The sequence below is a fragment of the Sinohyriopsis cumingii genome, chromosome 5 (assembly GCF_028554795.1).
Source record: "Sinohyriopsis cumingii isolate HCF-2022 chromosome 5, ASM2855479v2, whole genome shotgun sequence".
NCBI classification, from domain to species: domain Eukaryota; kingdom Metazoa; phylum Mollusca; class Bivalvia; order Unionida; family Unionidae; genus Sinohyriopsis; species Sinohyriopsis cumingii.
In genome coordinates, this window is record NC_142965.1 from 152209738 (window position 1) to 152226745 (window position 17008).

General features: G+C 32.8%; 1 protein-coding gene across 1 annotated transcript; it reads left to right on the top strand.

Moving 5' to 3' along the window:
• The first annotated feature begins 5736 nt into the window (after nt 1–5736).
• On the top strand, nt 5737–16423 carry LOC149800478 (uncharacterized). Its single transcript, XM_089960102.1, has 7 exons — nt 5737–6099; nt 6855–7058; nt 8154–8324; nt 9832–10017; nt 10771–10938; nt 12201–12291; nt 13663–16423. The coding sequence occupies exons 2-7, from the start codon at nt 6902–6904 to the stop codon at nt 13844–13846; spliced, it is 957 nt and encodes a 318-aa protein (XP_089816228.1). The 5' UTR covers nt 5737–6099; nt 6855–6901; the 3' UTR covers nt 13847–16423.
• Nucleotides 16424–17008: the final 585 nt, after the last annotated feature.

Below are 17008 nucleotides of genomic sequence, written 5' to 3' on the forward strand. Positions count from 1 at the left end.
ATTATCCAAGGTGATTTCCATTTTACTGGACTGAATTTTACTATCAGATAAACGGGCAGTTAATGTTACCAATCGAATACTGCTGTTTATGCGCGTTTAGGGTGGTCTTATATCAGCATGCCAATATAAGTTCCCACTTTTTGTTCAGGACTTTTTAGATGCATGCTAATTATCAGATTTGTATGTAAATTTTTCTCCACATAAAACGGAACGAACGGTATTTGTATTGCAACTTTTACAGCAAGGATAGCTAACTAATTTCATCACAAAAATATACTAAAAGCATAAATGAAATGAATTTTATCATTTAATTTACATACCACGACACTTGCCTCCATTTATTAAAATTAGCGAGTTGTTTTCAGACTTGAAATGAGTTTCTTGTTTTCTCGCAACATTTTTTTTTGCGGCTTGTACTGCTAAAAAGAGGACTTCTCTGTCTAAACCTAAAATAGAGCTTCGCACATAGATAACATATGTTATTTTGTCAGTTGCACGTTTAAATGCACGATATAAAAATAAAACTAAATATCTAATTCTGAAACATTGCAAATAGATAGAAGTTTATTAGGTGCATAATTTAAAAAAGTTCCATTTGTAAGTCAATTTGTGGCTGAAATATTTAATGTTTTATGTTGTATTCCCCCACAAGCAGACTTGTTCTCTGGCCGTAAAATATTTAGTGTTTTATTTTTTTGTGTATTCCCTCACAAGCTGATTTGTTCTCTGGCCGTAAAATATTTAGTGCTCTTTTTTTATTCCCTCGCATGCTGACTTGTTCTCTGTCAAATATTTAGTGTTGTATTTTTTATTCCCTCGCAAGCAGACCTGTTCTTTGCAACATAATTAGTAGTCTGATATATGGGAAGTTAAATAACACAACTTTGGGTCGTATATATAAACGTATATGGTACTGTTCACTTCCGGTTTCGTGTTCTTTGTGAGTTAAATTGTATCTTTGAAGTACATACATAAATCGGGCCAAGACGTGATTTATATACGCAAACAACAGCAGATATTAGAAACAAGAACTGCAAATACCAAAATATGATCTGTCTCACCATCGCTTCAATATTCCTATGGACAGTTAAGTCTCTCTCTCTCTCTCTCTCTCTCTCTCTCTCTCTCACACACACACACACACACACACACACACATTTTCTCTTTCTCCCTCTCTGTCTCTCATGTTTGTGGTAACAATCAAATACTTTTTGCCCTTGATGAGATTTGATATCAAACTAACAAACATATGCAGTGACTAAATTGGTGGACAAACGGACTGAAATTATCAAAATAGATGCCATCGTCACGTCTAATCTTATAGCGATCTTTTCGCGCACATTTTTAAATATTTTTTTTTCGAGGGGTGTGGGTACATTCAAAAACTGTAATAATACCAAGATAATATGAGGTACAGAATTTCACATACATTACTCCTTGAGACAGAACAACAGTTAGATGACAAATTCATTAACTAATTTGATGTCAAAAACTCATGTATTCTCCCACGATATCGCCATGGAGACCTTTTTCTGCCAACCTTCTACTGCAATATACAATTTTATTTACATCATTTATTTATTTCTCCCCTATTTCAAAATAAAAGTTATGCACACGTCTAACTGGATGCTTGGGTCATTACAGTGGTGAGATTGGTGACCAATATATAATAATTTATTTAAAAAAATAATGTATACAGTAAACTAGTTATGTGCTAATGTTCAATGTCCGTGAATTAGTAATCCTTCAATGGAATTACTCCCTTTATATTTTTAACGTAAACGAAAAATATAATTAGTTTTTTTGAAATGAGAAGTAGAAAGAAAAACAAAGGAACACAAATGAAACAAAACAGAGATAGAAATTTTGTGAAAACACATTCGGACAAAATGAAAAATATAGCTAAATTCTCCTTGGTGAGATGCTTACCTAGGATCCAAGTTGCTTAGTCAAAAGTTCAACGGAACCAAACTAAAGGGGTAATCTTCCTTATACCGCAATGTCAGCCGTATTAAGGATTGTATGCATCATATCACACTGAAATGTATATTTGTACCAGATGCACATATAATAAATCACATTGTCAAAAATATCGGAGCTATATGCTTGAAATATATAGATTGATAAATATGTAGATTCATATATATATATATATATATATATATATATATATATATATATATATATATATATATATATATATATATATATATATATATATATATATATATTCACCTGTTTGTCCACCTGTGTGAATCTACATATATATCTATCTCTGTCTGCTCTGTCTGTCTGTCTGTATGTCTCTCTCTCTCTCTCTCTCTCTCTCTCTCTCTCTCTATATATATATATATATATATATATATATTGATATACATGTTGATTCACACAGGTGGACAAATAGGTGAAATATTCAGACAGCTTAATGGATGGACAAATGAGTGTAGATAGAATGAGCAAACAATAAACTATGATTTCTAACTAGCAAACATTCCCTGGAAGATATACCATACAGACTAACAAAATTAAAAATGAACACAAAATGGTTTTCCGAGTCAGTTCACATCTCCGGATTTTAACTTGTGCTGGCCCTTGGATGATGTACTAACAGTAAAAACTGCAACTCTTGTAATATCAATGTAATATTAATGTAATATCAATGTAATACCAATGTAATACCAATGTAATATCAATGTAATAACAATGTAATACCAATGTAATATCAATGTAATATTAATGTAATATCAATATAATATCAATGTAATACCAATGTAATACCAATGTAATATCAATGTAATATCAATGTAATATCAATGTAATACCAATGTAATATCGATGTAATATCAATGTAATATCAATGTAATATCAATGTAATACCAATGTAATATCGATGTAATATCAATGTAATATCAATGTAATATTAATGTAATATTAACCGTCCTTCGGTAACAAAGATAACACAAACTTATATAGAGTTGATTTTTTTAAGTAGATGAGTAAGGTACCTTATCACCGTCACTTTCTTTTTTATATCTCTGGATTACCTGACTTTTGTTAGTATATCACTTACTGATTCAATGACTATAATATCAGTACTAGTATATTACTTACTGTTAAACTAGGCATAGAATCAGTAGAAGTATATCATTTATTGCAACACTTGATATAGGCTCATTGTATATATATATATATATATATATATATATATATATATATATATATATATAATTACAAATAGAATAGGTATAAAACAAAACTAGTATATCACATATTGTTACACTAGATATGTAATCAATATTCCTTATCATTTGCTTCTACACCAGCTAACAGACGAACACTAGTATAAACTGCTAGACTTCCCATAAAATGAATGCTAGTACATCACTGCTACAATTTCCATACAGTCAATACTAGTATGTTACTGCTACACTACCCATAAAATCAATACTAGTATATCACAGTTACACTTCCCATAAAATCAATGCTAGTATATCACAGTTACACTTCCCATACAATCAATACTAGGATAGCACAGCTACACTTCCCATAAAATCAATACTAGAATATCACTGCTACAATTTCCATACAGTCAATACTAGTATCTTACTGCTACACTTCCCATAAAATCAATGCTAGAATATCACTGTTACACATTCCCTAATATCAATGCTAGAATATCACTGCTACACTTCCCTTAAAATCAATGCTAGTGTATCACAGCTACACTTCCCTTAAAATCAATGCTAGTATAGCACAGCTACACTTCCCATAAAATCAATACTAGAATATCACTGCTACAATTTCCATACAGTCAATACTAGTATCTTACTGCTACACTTCCCATAAAATCAATACTAGTATATCACTGCCACACTTCCCATAAAATCAATACTAGTATATCACTGCTACACTTCCCATAAAATCAATACTAGGATAGCACAGCTACACTTCCCATAAAATCAATACTAGAATATCACTGCTACAATTTCCATACAGTCAATACTAGTATCTTACTGCTACACTTCCCATAAAATCAATGCTAGAATATCACTGCCACACTTCCCATAAAATCAATACTAGTATATCACTGCTACACTTCCCATAAAATCACTGCTACACTTCCCATAAAATCACCGCTACACTTCCCAGAAAATCACTGCTACATTTCCCATAAAATCACAGTAGCATTTTCCCATAAAATCAATACTAGTATATCACTGCTACACTTCCGATATAATCAACGCTAGTATATCACTGAACACTACCCATACAATCAATACTAGTATCTCACTGCTACACTTCCCATAAAATAATTACTTGTATATCACTGCTGCACTCCCCATAAAATCACCGCTACACTTCCCATAAAATCAATACTAGTATATCACTGCTAGACTTCCCAGAAAATCACTGCTAGACTTCCCAGAAAATCAATACTAGTTCATCACTGCCACACTTCCCAGAAAATCAATGCTTCACTTCCCATACAATCAATACTAGTATCTTATTGCTACATTTCCCATAAAATCAATGCTAGTATATCACTGCTACACTTCCATTAAAATCAAAACTAGTATGCTATTGCTACACTTCCCATTAAATCAATACTAGGATATCATTGCTACAGTTCCCATAAATTCAATACTAGTATGTTACTGCTACACTTCCCATAAAATCCGAGTTGCACTTCCAATACAATCAATACTAGTATATCATTGCCACACTTCCCATAAAATCAATACTAGTATATCACTGCTACACTACCCATAAAATCAATGCTTGTATATCACTGCCACACTACCCATAAAATCAATACTAGTATGTCACTGCCACACTTCCCGTAAACTCAATACTAGTATATCACTGCTACATTTCCCATAAAAATCACTGCCACACTTCTCATACAGCCAATACTAGTATAGCACTGCTACAGTTCCCATAAAATCAAAACTAGTATATCACTGCTACATTTGCCATAAAATCAATATATCACTGCTTCATTTCCCATAAATTTTTTTACTAGTATATCACTTAATGCTCTACTAGCTAAAGAATGAATACTATTATATCGCTTACTGCTACAGTATATATATACTCAATATTAGTATATCATGTATTGCTACACTAGGTATATAATAACTAGACACTATCAATCTCTCTCTCTCTCTCTCTCTCTCTCTCTCTCTCTCTCTCTCTATATATATATATATATATATATATCGCTCTATCTATCAATGTATCTGTCTATCTATCTATCTATCTATCTATCTATCTATCTATCTATCTATCTATCTATATATATATATATATATATATATATATATATATATATATATATCTACCTATCTATCTATATGTATGTCTGTCTATCTATCCATCTATTTATCAATCTATCTATATATCTATCTTTCTATCTATATTCTATCTATCTATCTATCTATCTATCTATCTATCTATCTATATATATATATATATATATATATATATATATATATATATATATATATATATATCCGTTTGTTATACAAGGTATATAATCAATGCTAGTATATCACTTTAATGCTAGACTAGCTAAAGAATGAACATTAGTATATAGTTTACTGCTACAGTAGGTTTATAATCGATACTAGTATAAGGCTTTCTTCTACAGTCTCTATTGCGTCACCTCTACTATGTCACTTACTGCCACGCGAAATATATAATCAATATTGTTATAGTACTTACCTCCAGACCTGGTATAGAATTCATGCTAGTAAATCAATTGTTGTTGTACTAGGTATATAATCACTGCAAGTGTATTACGTACTGGTACAATGCGTATTGAATCAAAATTAATAAATCACTTTCTGCAACCACTTCTTCTTTTTCGCGATCTAGTACACATTATACTGCACTGGTGGAAATAAAGCACTTCTCTCATTCTTCTTGGCATGAAAATATGTCTTAGAATAAATTAAAACAAATAAGGTGTCGAAAGAATATCATAAATATTCTGTTTCTCTCTGTCTCTGTCTCTGTCTCTCCAGATGAAGGGAACGTTATTAAATGTTGTAACTGTAGCATGATCTCTTGCAGGTGGTCATAGCTGTCAGATTTCTGGTATGTATTGAAAATAATAAAAATGTCAACAAACTTTTCTTTAAAAATTGCAAGAGTGATTCAACAACATGCACACTTCACCAAAACAGCTTACAAATAATTCGATTTGAGAAGTTTAAAATTGAAACGCAATGATTCCTAGTCATATTACATTTAACTTCTTTATTCATCTGCGTCAATTGACCACATTTTCAGGCAAAATAGATAAATACAGTGTCCATAGACAGAGAGAGAGAAAGAGAAAAAGAGAGAGAGAGAGAATATTCAATTATCATGGTAACATAGCCTTAGTGTAGACAAAGAATTACGGAAACGTTACAGGATAATAAAAATAATGAGCTAAGTGATTAAATTTATTATACCGAGCTTTCAATAAGGTACATGACAGCATGGCCTGTCTATCGTTAGCACCAGTTTGGCTTGTCTATCGTTAGCACCAGCATAGCCTGTCTATCGTTAGCACCAGTCAGTCCTGTCTGTCGTTAGCACCAGTCTGGCCTGTCTATCGTTAGCACCAGTCCGGCCTGTATATCGTTAGCACTCGATTCAATGTCAGAAAAAACTCTTTGCTTAGTCTGATTAAATATTGGAATGCTCTAAAGAAGACAACCTACTTTTCGTGGACAGGGGACGATGGCGGATGACGAAATATCCACTATTTGTCGCCCATTGCAATATTTTGACGAGCACACAAATAAATATGTCATATTCTCTACAAGCATCTCAAATCCATTTTTCTAATTTATTCGCTTCAGATACACTTGACCCCTGTTTCGGTGGAAACCATAAACCATTTCCGTACATGTCAGACCGATGCCCGGATTGTGATTACCCTCCTAACGACCGGAGCGACCTCTATGACCTGGACCATGATACCTGGTACATTACTGCCTTCAACATAACAACCAGATATGTGTCGCCTTATGGATGTGGCACCCGAATTCCTATCTGGATGAATGGTTTGGCTTTGATGTACTTTGTTCTTAGCTGAATCTACCACTAAATTATGCCCATATCATCAACATTATTTAGGGAAGAATATTAACTCCCTCAATTGCCATATAAATTTTAAGCCTAGTTTGGATTTATTTTTTACTCCCGATTTAACGTCACACTTGCTGTCTGCCATCTGCCAAACTTGCTGTTTGCCAGATGTTGCCTGTCATATGTTTTCCAGAGTATGCCTGTCATCTGTTTGCCAGATGATGCCTGCCATCTGTTTGCCAGATGACGCCTGCCATCTGTTTGGAAGATGATGCCTAAAATCTGTTTATTTCTTAATTAAGAAGGCTTAAATGTACATAGTACCATGCTTGTTCATTGCAGGAAATTAAAAAGAAAGCATAACTTTATATTTCCAATAACCCAATTTTACTACAACAGTCGATATTTTTTATCATGGTAACAAATATTGACCTTGAAACCGTTATTAATGTGACTTTATATAATACATTGCGTTCATTCAGAGCAGGGTCGTCGCTTTCGTGATTCTGTTTCATGAAAACTGTTCTGCTATTCTAAAATATATCGAAGCAATTTGCAAAACATCACTGATACACAACGGTTCTGTCTTGAAACATGTGATCAGATTCTACAGACAATTCAATGACTTTAAATGACTTGAGAAAAGAGTACGCACGAGCACAGTGCAACCTACGAGTTAGAGAAAGTCTTTGCTTGTTTGTCATATGACGATGTCATTTTATTTAATAACTACACTGTACCGAAAAGTAGTGAACGTGAAAATATTACTCTCTACAATAACTGACTTGACACTTGACACTACTTTGGCAGAACAAAATAAATAAAATGTTCTTAATGCAACATTTTGAATTTCTGGAAAAGTTCGAATATTTGTTTTCTTATTATAACCATCTCAGTAACTTGTGCATAATGTGACATCGAGAAGGACGACATGCGCAACTTCTGTCTGTCTGTATGTCTGTCTGGGTATCTCTCATATATATATATATATATATATATATATATATATATATATATATATATATATATATATATATATATTCCATAATTCGACTTTAATTCCTCGACAGGTACGATTCCCATGATTGGAGAAGGTGTAGTTAACAGGACAGCTTGTGTGGCAACATTCGAAAGATTGTGTGAAATATCGTATAGTATCAAGGTAAAGCGATGTGACTCGTCAAACACAGTGTACTGCTTGGACAACCTTCCCAGTAGCATCCAGCAGCGATATTGCTTCGGTGAGTATTCCGCGTAATATTCCGTTCGAAAAAAAAATTAAATATTGTATTCATAAATGTAATGTATTGGAGATATAATTAAACTATTGAATCATTCAAATATAGCATATTTATTATTATACAAACGAAATGAATAATGCGATATATATATATATATATATGAATAATGCGATATATATATATATATATATATATATATATATATATATATATATATATATATATATATATATATATATATATATATATATATATAGGGGCCCCGAGTGGCCGAGTGGTCTAAAGCGCTCCCCGTTGCGGATCACTGCCATCTCACCTCTGTCTGCATGGGTTCGAGTCTCGGATTCGGCCAATGTGGGTATGTGAGAAAGCTTGCCAGTAGCTTCTCGTGGGTCGGTGGTTCTTTCTGGGGTTTTCACGGGTTCTTCCTCCACCATTAATACTGGCCGCCATGTATAACCTATCTTGTGCTGAAAAATGGCGTTAAACCCTACAGCAACAACAACAACAATATATATATATATATATATATATATATATATATATATATATATATATATATATATATATATATATATTATAGTCAAAACTTGTGTGTTTGCTTCATTACCATAAATATTACACTCAACGACAATCGTTACGAATAACATGACTCTAATTTAAGTAGAATATTTACTATCATGGTTCCCGAAATATACAACAATATATCTGTACTAGAACTGAGGAATATGGGTGGTATATATATATATCAGATAGTTCGGATTTATATCGAAGATTTTCATCTTTTTTGTGCTAGTGTGTGTATATATTGGGTTTGGAGAGTTCTGTGAGAAATAGAGAAGAATGTGATTGATAGTCTGGGGAATCTCTGTCCTTTAAGCTTTTAAACCTTTCCTCGTTCATCTAGAAGACATTGTAAAATTATATACAATTTTTTTGTAGGAAGATTTAGCATAAAAAACAATAAATCATAGGTTATTTGTGACAGGTGGAAAAAATTGACACGTTTTGCTATTCCACAGCATTGTATACGTTCTAGTGAACCATTTCAGGGTTATTTTAGAAATATTTGTTTTTATAGTATTTCTAAATATGTATTGAGGGAGATACTAATTTATGAAAAGTACTAGACATTAAAGTTTAATTAGTTTATTTTGGCAGTTTCCAATCAAATACCTGGAACCCCTGGTTTTGTTTACTATTTCTTTCATAAATTTATTAATTCAAACATTATGGAAAAACTATGATTAACGGTATTTAAAATCTGAATGTTCACATCTTTATAATGTCTTCTGAATTTGAATTAATATTAAAGTCACAATGGCAAAGGTTGATCTGCAATTGTACCATTGAGAATCCATATTTACCTTAAATGCATGAGAACTTTGTTAATAACATGTTAGTAAAATTGAAAGTCACGAGACAATTTCGGATAGCTTCCTTTCTTTCTTATTACCGTGATTTTAAACAGACTATTCAAACTATACATTTTGTACTCTTGTTATAGACACATTTGTTTCTGTCTCAACCCAATCTATCGTGATGTCGACAGAAACATCGATGACATCATCCACGGCAACACCTAAGACAACATTCACGACACTATTTGTAACAATGTCTGCCACGAAGTCCTCTTCTCCACTGCCTCTCTCAACTGAAGTGATGAGAGAAACACGCACTTCAAGAAAAGGAGGTTTTCATTGCTTTCCGCTGCAGTTTAAAATGTTCAAAAGAGCTTCCATTACACAATCTAATAAGCAATTATTCTTAATGTAAAAGTACACAAAATATAATCACAAATGCTGTGATATATGTGGCTTCTAATCAGGCATGCTTTTTTCAGAACATACATTTTATGAGCTAAGTTCTTACAGTACACATGCCAACGGATTATTCAACGTCACCTTGTCAACGTCACCTTGACAACTATGATCTAGTAATCTAAGTACTCATTGTCAATTGTATAAGTAAGTTTGTTTTTCTTCCTTATTCGAACAGACTGCAGCAATAACACCACAGTTATAAAAGTCACTAACGAAGATTACTTTTCAGTCCGAAAAAAATCCTTTCCTCCATTTTCTTTTTGTCCTGTCTTGTGCTAACAACGTTAAGTGCACATAGTCGCCTGTATTTAAAGTCAAACCGTGGGTATTTAAATATTTGTTTCACAATAATATCGTCGTCTTCTGTAAAATAACGATACTTTCCATCGGCATAGCAGAATAATAACGAGTTGCTTTGTATGATAATTTAAATTCAGTATTTCTTTGTAAAATAACTACCTAGAAGATCAGAGACAAAACATTTGGATTAAATGTCCGATAATAAGATGGAAAGAGAATAATCGATATGTATACATTGATTCACAGATTCATGAGTGTATATAAACTCTATGATTTCTTTCAAATGTACTGCTGTCATGCATAACTATGTTTGTTACATTTAGACCGATCTTCTTTAACACCGACAACAACATCCGAGGAACCGTCTACGATAACATCTACGACAACAAGATCGTTGACAACGTCATCAACAATGCAAACCATGAAGCCATCTTCCCGACTATCATTATCTACCGAAGCCAGGCACGAGGCATATTTGTCAAGAGACGAAGGTATTGCATAGAGTATAGAGACAAATTTACATTTCCTTGTGGCTTCCATTTCACTCTTTTGTGGCTTCCATTTCACTAGCTTGCGGCTTTCATTTCACTATTGTGCACGTCTTGTCGAGGTCACGGATGGGAATTTCAGAGCGCAGTGACAGCTGATGTATTTAGTCATACATACGGTGTTTTTAGAAAAAGTGCTAATGTTGATACTAAAAGCACAGATGGCATTTGCACATGATACACATCTGTCAAAGACTTTCTACTTTCTAACAACTGTTGGATGGTCATATCAGTAACTTTATGTACAGTTTATTAGTGGGTATTATTGCACGCATCCATTTTCCGAATTTAAATAAATACTATTAACACTGCCTCAGAACTCTAGTTCGTTCTACACAGCATCGCTAACTTTTCCTATATGTAGCTCAGTAAATGTTCAGTTTGACGTCATTGACTATAGCTTAAAATATCTGATTCGTGCCCCTCGAAGTATTTAAAACGAATGAGGTAATTGTAGCTGAATTTAAGGACGCTGACTTGAATATTTACTGAGCTACACACAGGAAAAATTCGCGATACTATTTGGAACGAACTAAGAGTAACAAAAATTATTATGCAGTCTACATTTGGACCGTTTATTCTGATTTTACTCATCCCTTTGTAAACCAACAACATGCATGTCTAAAGAATTGGGTAACTATGAAAATATATTCTAGGCATTTAAATATAGTGATCCATCCACCCATCTTTCTTGACATGCTTTATTTATACGTCTCAATAAACAAAATGATCAACTGTTATACATCTCGATAAACGAAATGAGCGAATGCTGTATGTCTCGATAAACGAAATGATAGACTGTTATACGTCTCGATAAACGAAATGATCGACTGCTGTATGTCTCCATAAACGAAATGACAGACTGCTGTATGTCTCGATAAACGAAATGTAGACTGTTATACGTCTCGATAAACGAAATGATCGACTGATGTATGTCTCGATAAACGAAATGATCGACTGCTGTATGTCTCGATAAACGAAATGTAGACTGTTATAAGTCTCGATAAATGAAATGATCGACTATGTTTCAATGAAGTCGCTTTTCATCATATTTTTTGGAGGACTGTAAATATTGTTAGGTGAAATTGCCTATTAAAATAGCTTTTGATCATTACATGCATTTACTGGAATGCTTTGTTTTGGGAATACATTTTAAAAAGTTATCTTTGGTATGCAAATTAGGCCTGTATACTTAATTGTTGCAGATAATGGAATACAGATTTGGGTGATAGCGGTTATTGCAGGACTAATTGTTGCTATCGTCACACTTGTAGCTGTGATAATTGCTATGAAAAGGTTAGTTTTCCTGAACAAATATTTAGTTATACATCTATCAATCAATATATGTATTTATTTGTATATAATATTACGACTCCATGGTCAAATAGAAGTGATAACCAAAAAACGTGAATCAACAATTTTTCTTTACAATTCAGCAAATACTTTACTTCCGTAGAATACAAAGTAAAAATATATTATAACTTCCAGTATTGCGAATTAAGTACCAAATAATCCTATAATTACTAATACACGTCATGGAGATAAAAGTTCTGAATAAACTGCAGTGGTATTCCAAAATAACACCAATGCTGAAAGTGTTGATGTGCTTGTAGTGGTCTGTGTCGTAGCGAGGTGCCAATAATATTTTATTCAAAAACAATATTATAATCCAAAACATATATTCTTTTATTAATTTCACTATAAATCCAAGACTTTATTCCCATGAAAATATTTTCTTCGCACTTTGCATATCCAGAGAAGAATTCCTTGAAGAAATACCTTGAAGAAATAAGTCAGCTACAAATGAAATGCTTAAAAAAATAATAAAACTGATTTCTGCTTTAGATGCTATCTCCGGAATAATAATAACAAATATTCCCTTAAACAATATGTTACGCCCCTGTACCTGTCCTAGGTCATAATTAGAGTTTTTGATGAAAAAGCAAATACATAAAAGAACATTTCATTCTACAAGTTTCCAAATGTTTACAAGATTAAATCTTAGTTATAATTAGAAGGTCTGTTACTAGAATGATAATAAAGAACATTGGGAAAATATGCTGTTTTCTGAGACAAAGAGAAACGTTTGAATTTCTATTAATAATGATCCCAATATTAAACCTATATTCGAAGAGAAAATATAAGCTATGAATTAGTTGTTAACATAATTTTAAAATGTATATGTATTTGGTCAGGAACACAATGAATTATGAATTTGATTTTGGACAAGGTCAGCTACATAATTACAAGTTCAAATAACCCAGAACATATAATGAAATAAAACAAACAATAGAAAAACTAACTAGCACACAATGCAAATTACATGTACATAGCAATGTTATCGGTATTAATATGATTATTAGGTTTATCAAAATTTCTTTCGGACGCTCTGGATGGTCAAATAAGACCTTTTTATAACGAGTTCGTTCTCTTAGCGTGTGTAGCTATTTCATTCGTGTGTGTAACTTTTTCTTTAGTATGTTTAACTATTTCGCCAGTGTGTGTAACTATTTCATCAGTGTGTGTAACTATTTCATCAGCGTGTATAACTATTTCATTAGTGTGCACCTATTAAATTAATGAGAGTGACTATTTAATGAAATAGCCGATTTATAAGCTATACATCTTTGTTAAGGAATTCCAAACATATTTTGTATTTTTTTCTAGACGATTCTTTAAGAAAAGGGACGACAATGAATACCATGTGCCGGAAAATAAGTATGTAAATGATACACAGTCACGTGATTACATGACTTTGGATTTGCCTCCTCTGTCTTCTAAAGAAGCAATCAGTGACACCGCAAACCAAAACGAGGAACGGTACGTGTCTATTAATGACATTTCCATGTAATGGTGATGACCTTACGTCGTTGTTTGACGTCAAGATAATTCCAACATGGATATTGCGAGAACAGTTTTACAGTTTTCTACGCTAAACAACACTTTTAGAGACTCAATAAATTCCATTCCGTGATTGTTTTAAGAGGAATAGATTAGTCCACATAATTGTATCAATGTCTATTGAATTACGAACTTTAATAGTTTATTTGCTATATTGAAATCAAAGTTTATTGATGTTTTCTCTTCATTGATATAGAACTCAAGAATAATGTCGGTGTTATCAATGTGCACCCACCCACCTCATGTCTGTTCATAGTGTGTGCCTTTATATATGAGATGATGTATATTTAACATAAAATGCTGAATTATTATCTATCTCCCAAAACATCTGAATGTTTTTTTTAAAAATATTTTGCTATACGCTAAAGAAAATTGGAGTGTGTCATCATTTGCTTTGCCAGTGTATGGTCAAGATTCGTTTTGAGCAGATCAGGATGACTTTTCACTAAATTAATATTGGATTTTAAGTAAGCGTGGTGTACATCATGATTGTCGTATGTTCTTGTCTAAATTTGGTTACCAGAATTCCGTATTATTTGGCAAAATTATAGTAATTAACTGTCAAATCCCCATGTTTCCGTACGATTACGCCCAGAACCATTATCGGAAAATTTATTGAAAATTGGTATCCGGCTTAGTATTGGTGCGACCGTGACCTAGTTCCATGTCAACACAATACGTCGTTCCTTAGCAGATTTAAAACCACTCATTTTCAGATTCATTCGTTTGCGATCAATAACCGTCTTTAATTATTACTGGACTTATACAAAAATTTGAATGCAGTTTGATTTTCGGGAGATAGAGGACTCATTTGATCGTCAGAGTTTGCATACAATCACTCTCATTTCTGCTCATTAAATCAATTAATTTTATTTGACTGTCTACTAAATGTGGTATAAAGCTAGACCACAATGAACCTTTGACTGTGTTCAATTTATCAGCATTCTGTATATCTTAGTGTCTCACCCACTGTTCTTTCTGTCTGCACCATGACTCACATTTCACTCACATTACTTCTGTCTGTATCATGACTCCCATCTTGGATTTTGTGCATATGTTATTGGCACCTTTACATTAATGACAACTTAGTTTGATTGTGCGGCTTGCTTTGACATAGTGTTATGTATATTTAATTTAATTGTTTCTTTGTTACATGTTATTAATATGTAATAGTTTTGCTGGATGTGACCATGTCCAACATTGAATTATTTCACCTTGACCTGATTGACATGTTTTTTTGTTTCATTTATGTAAACAACTAATAATAGCATCATTATTCTATATGTGTATGACCTTATTATCAGGGTTATTTGTTTAGGTAAACATGAATACGCAAATATGTTGATCCACGGTCAAGGTTTTTGGAGATTCCTAAATGAATTGTGCAGGCTATTGTGTTGTAAATAAATAAGGCTTATTAGATCATTCTAGAAGGTTATTTTCCATTAAGTAATGGCTATTTTTAGAAAATGCTAATTGTGACATGAGGTCAAGCAGAGAACTACATCATCTTGTGACTGAGGATTTTGGCAGTCGTGATTAAACATTTAGCACTTTAAGTGCACTCACTTACTTTCAACGAAATGAATGAAGAAAGCAATTCTTAGAATTTGATTAGTATATGGTTGTTTCCTTTGCAATGCTTATTTGCGTGTATGTTATCTTCCATTGTACTTTTTCATGCTCTCCTTTCCATGGATACAGTGTCTTTCAATATATATGTTACTTGAACGTTAGCGGAGTAGATTTATAAAGCAGATGGATCAAATTACTTTATAATTGTATTATCTGTGAAAGGAACACCAAAATGGCCTCTGTCAGTTTTATTGTCAATTTGCCAGCTAATTTAAGGTCATCACTAAAGTATAACATATATATCTATGGATGATCTAATAAAAATGTTTGAGATGAGGTTGGGGATCTTACGAACACCATGTAATATATATGGATGATCTAATAAAATGTTTGAGATGAGGTTGGGGATCTTACGAACACCATGTAATATCTATGGATGATCTAATACAATGTTTGTGATGACGTTGGGGATCTTGCGAACACCATGTAACAATATATATAAACGAATGGCATCATTCTCTGCTACTGCAGTAGTATGTTTTGTTACGAAATAATTTCTTAAAAATATGCTTCTATTTATTTTCAATGTGGCAAATTTATGAAACCGGATTAAGACAAGGAAGTTATATTTTGAAATAGGATCTCCTTGCACCACATTAGTTTAATTTTAATGTGTAGCGTGAAAGATGAACTAAGTGTTGTTTGTTCACTCAGACTGTTCTCTCATGACCTAGTACTACAGTCGGCAAGCGTCTCGCTCAAATAGTTATTCTGTATTTAGTTGATGACTTCACGCTGTTGAAGCATGCCAAATGTTATCGTTGGTATCCAGCTAAGACATTCGCCATTGCAAAAGTAAAACGCAGACAACAAACTATTTTTGCTCATCAGTACAAATCACATATTTAGTTCAAGACAACTGTATCGTGTTAATAAAAGTGGTGCGAATATATTTCTTGTGATTTGTAATGTTCTTACCGATACTGCCATTCAAACTTCAAAGACAGATGGAACAACATAGGTAGCAGTTGATACTGTGTAGAGCTATGGGTTGTAGGATAGCCAGTCAAAGAGAGTTGTGGGCTGTATGATAGGCAATGAAAGAGAGCTGTAGGTTGTGGGATAGGCAATGAAAGAGAACTATGTTTTGTAGGATAGCCACTCAAAAAGAGCTATGGGTTGATGGGAAGCCAATCAAAGAGAGCTATGGGTTGGAAAATAGCCAATCGGTGAGAGCTATTGGTTGTAGGATAGCAAATCAATGAGATGATTGGGTTGTAGGATGACCTATATATGACTATTTAACAATAAAGATTTAGTCAAAATATGCATACTTTGATTGATTCAGCAAGGATTATTTACTTTAGGCTGAAAGGGGTGTTCAGTTGTTGATTAATGGTGAGGTACTTGATTTTAACACATGTTTGGACATTTCCCAATTAGGTTTTGTTTACGTTGTTACACTTTTTAAGCACCATGCTTTTTTGTGACATCCACTATAGTGTAGTGCTCAACCTACTCACCCTGCTTATATTAT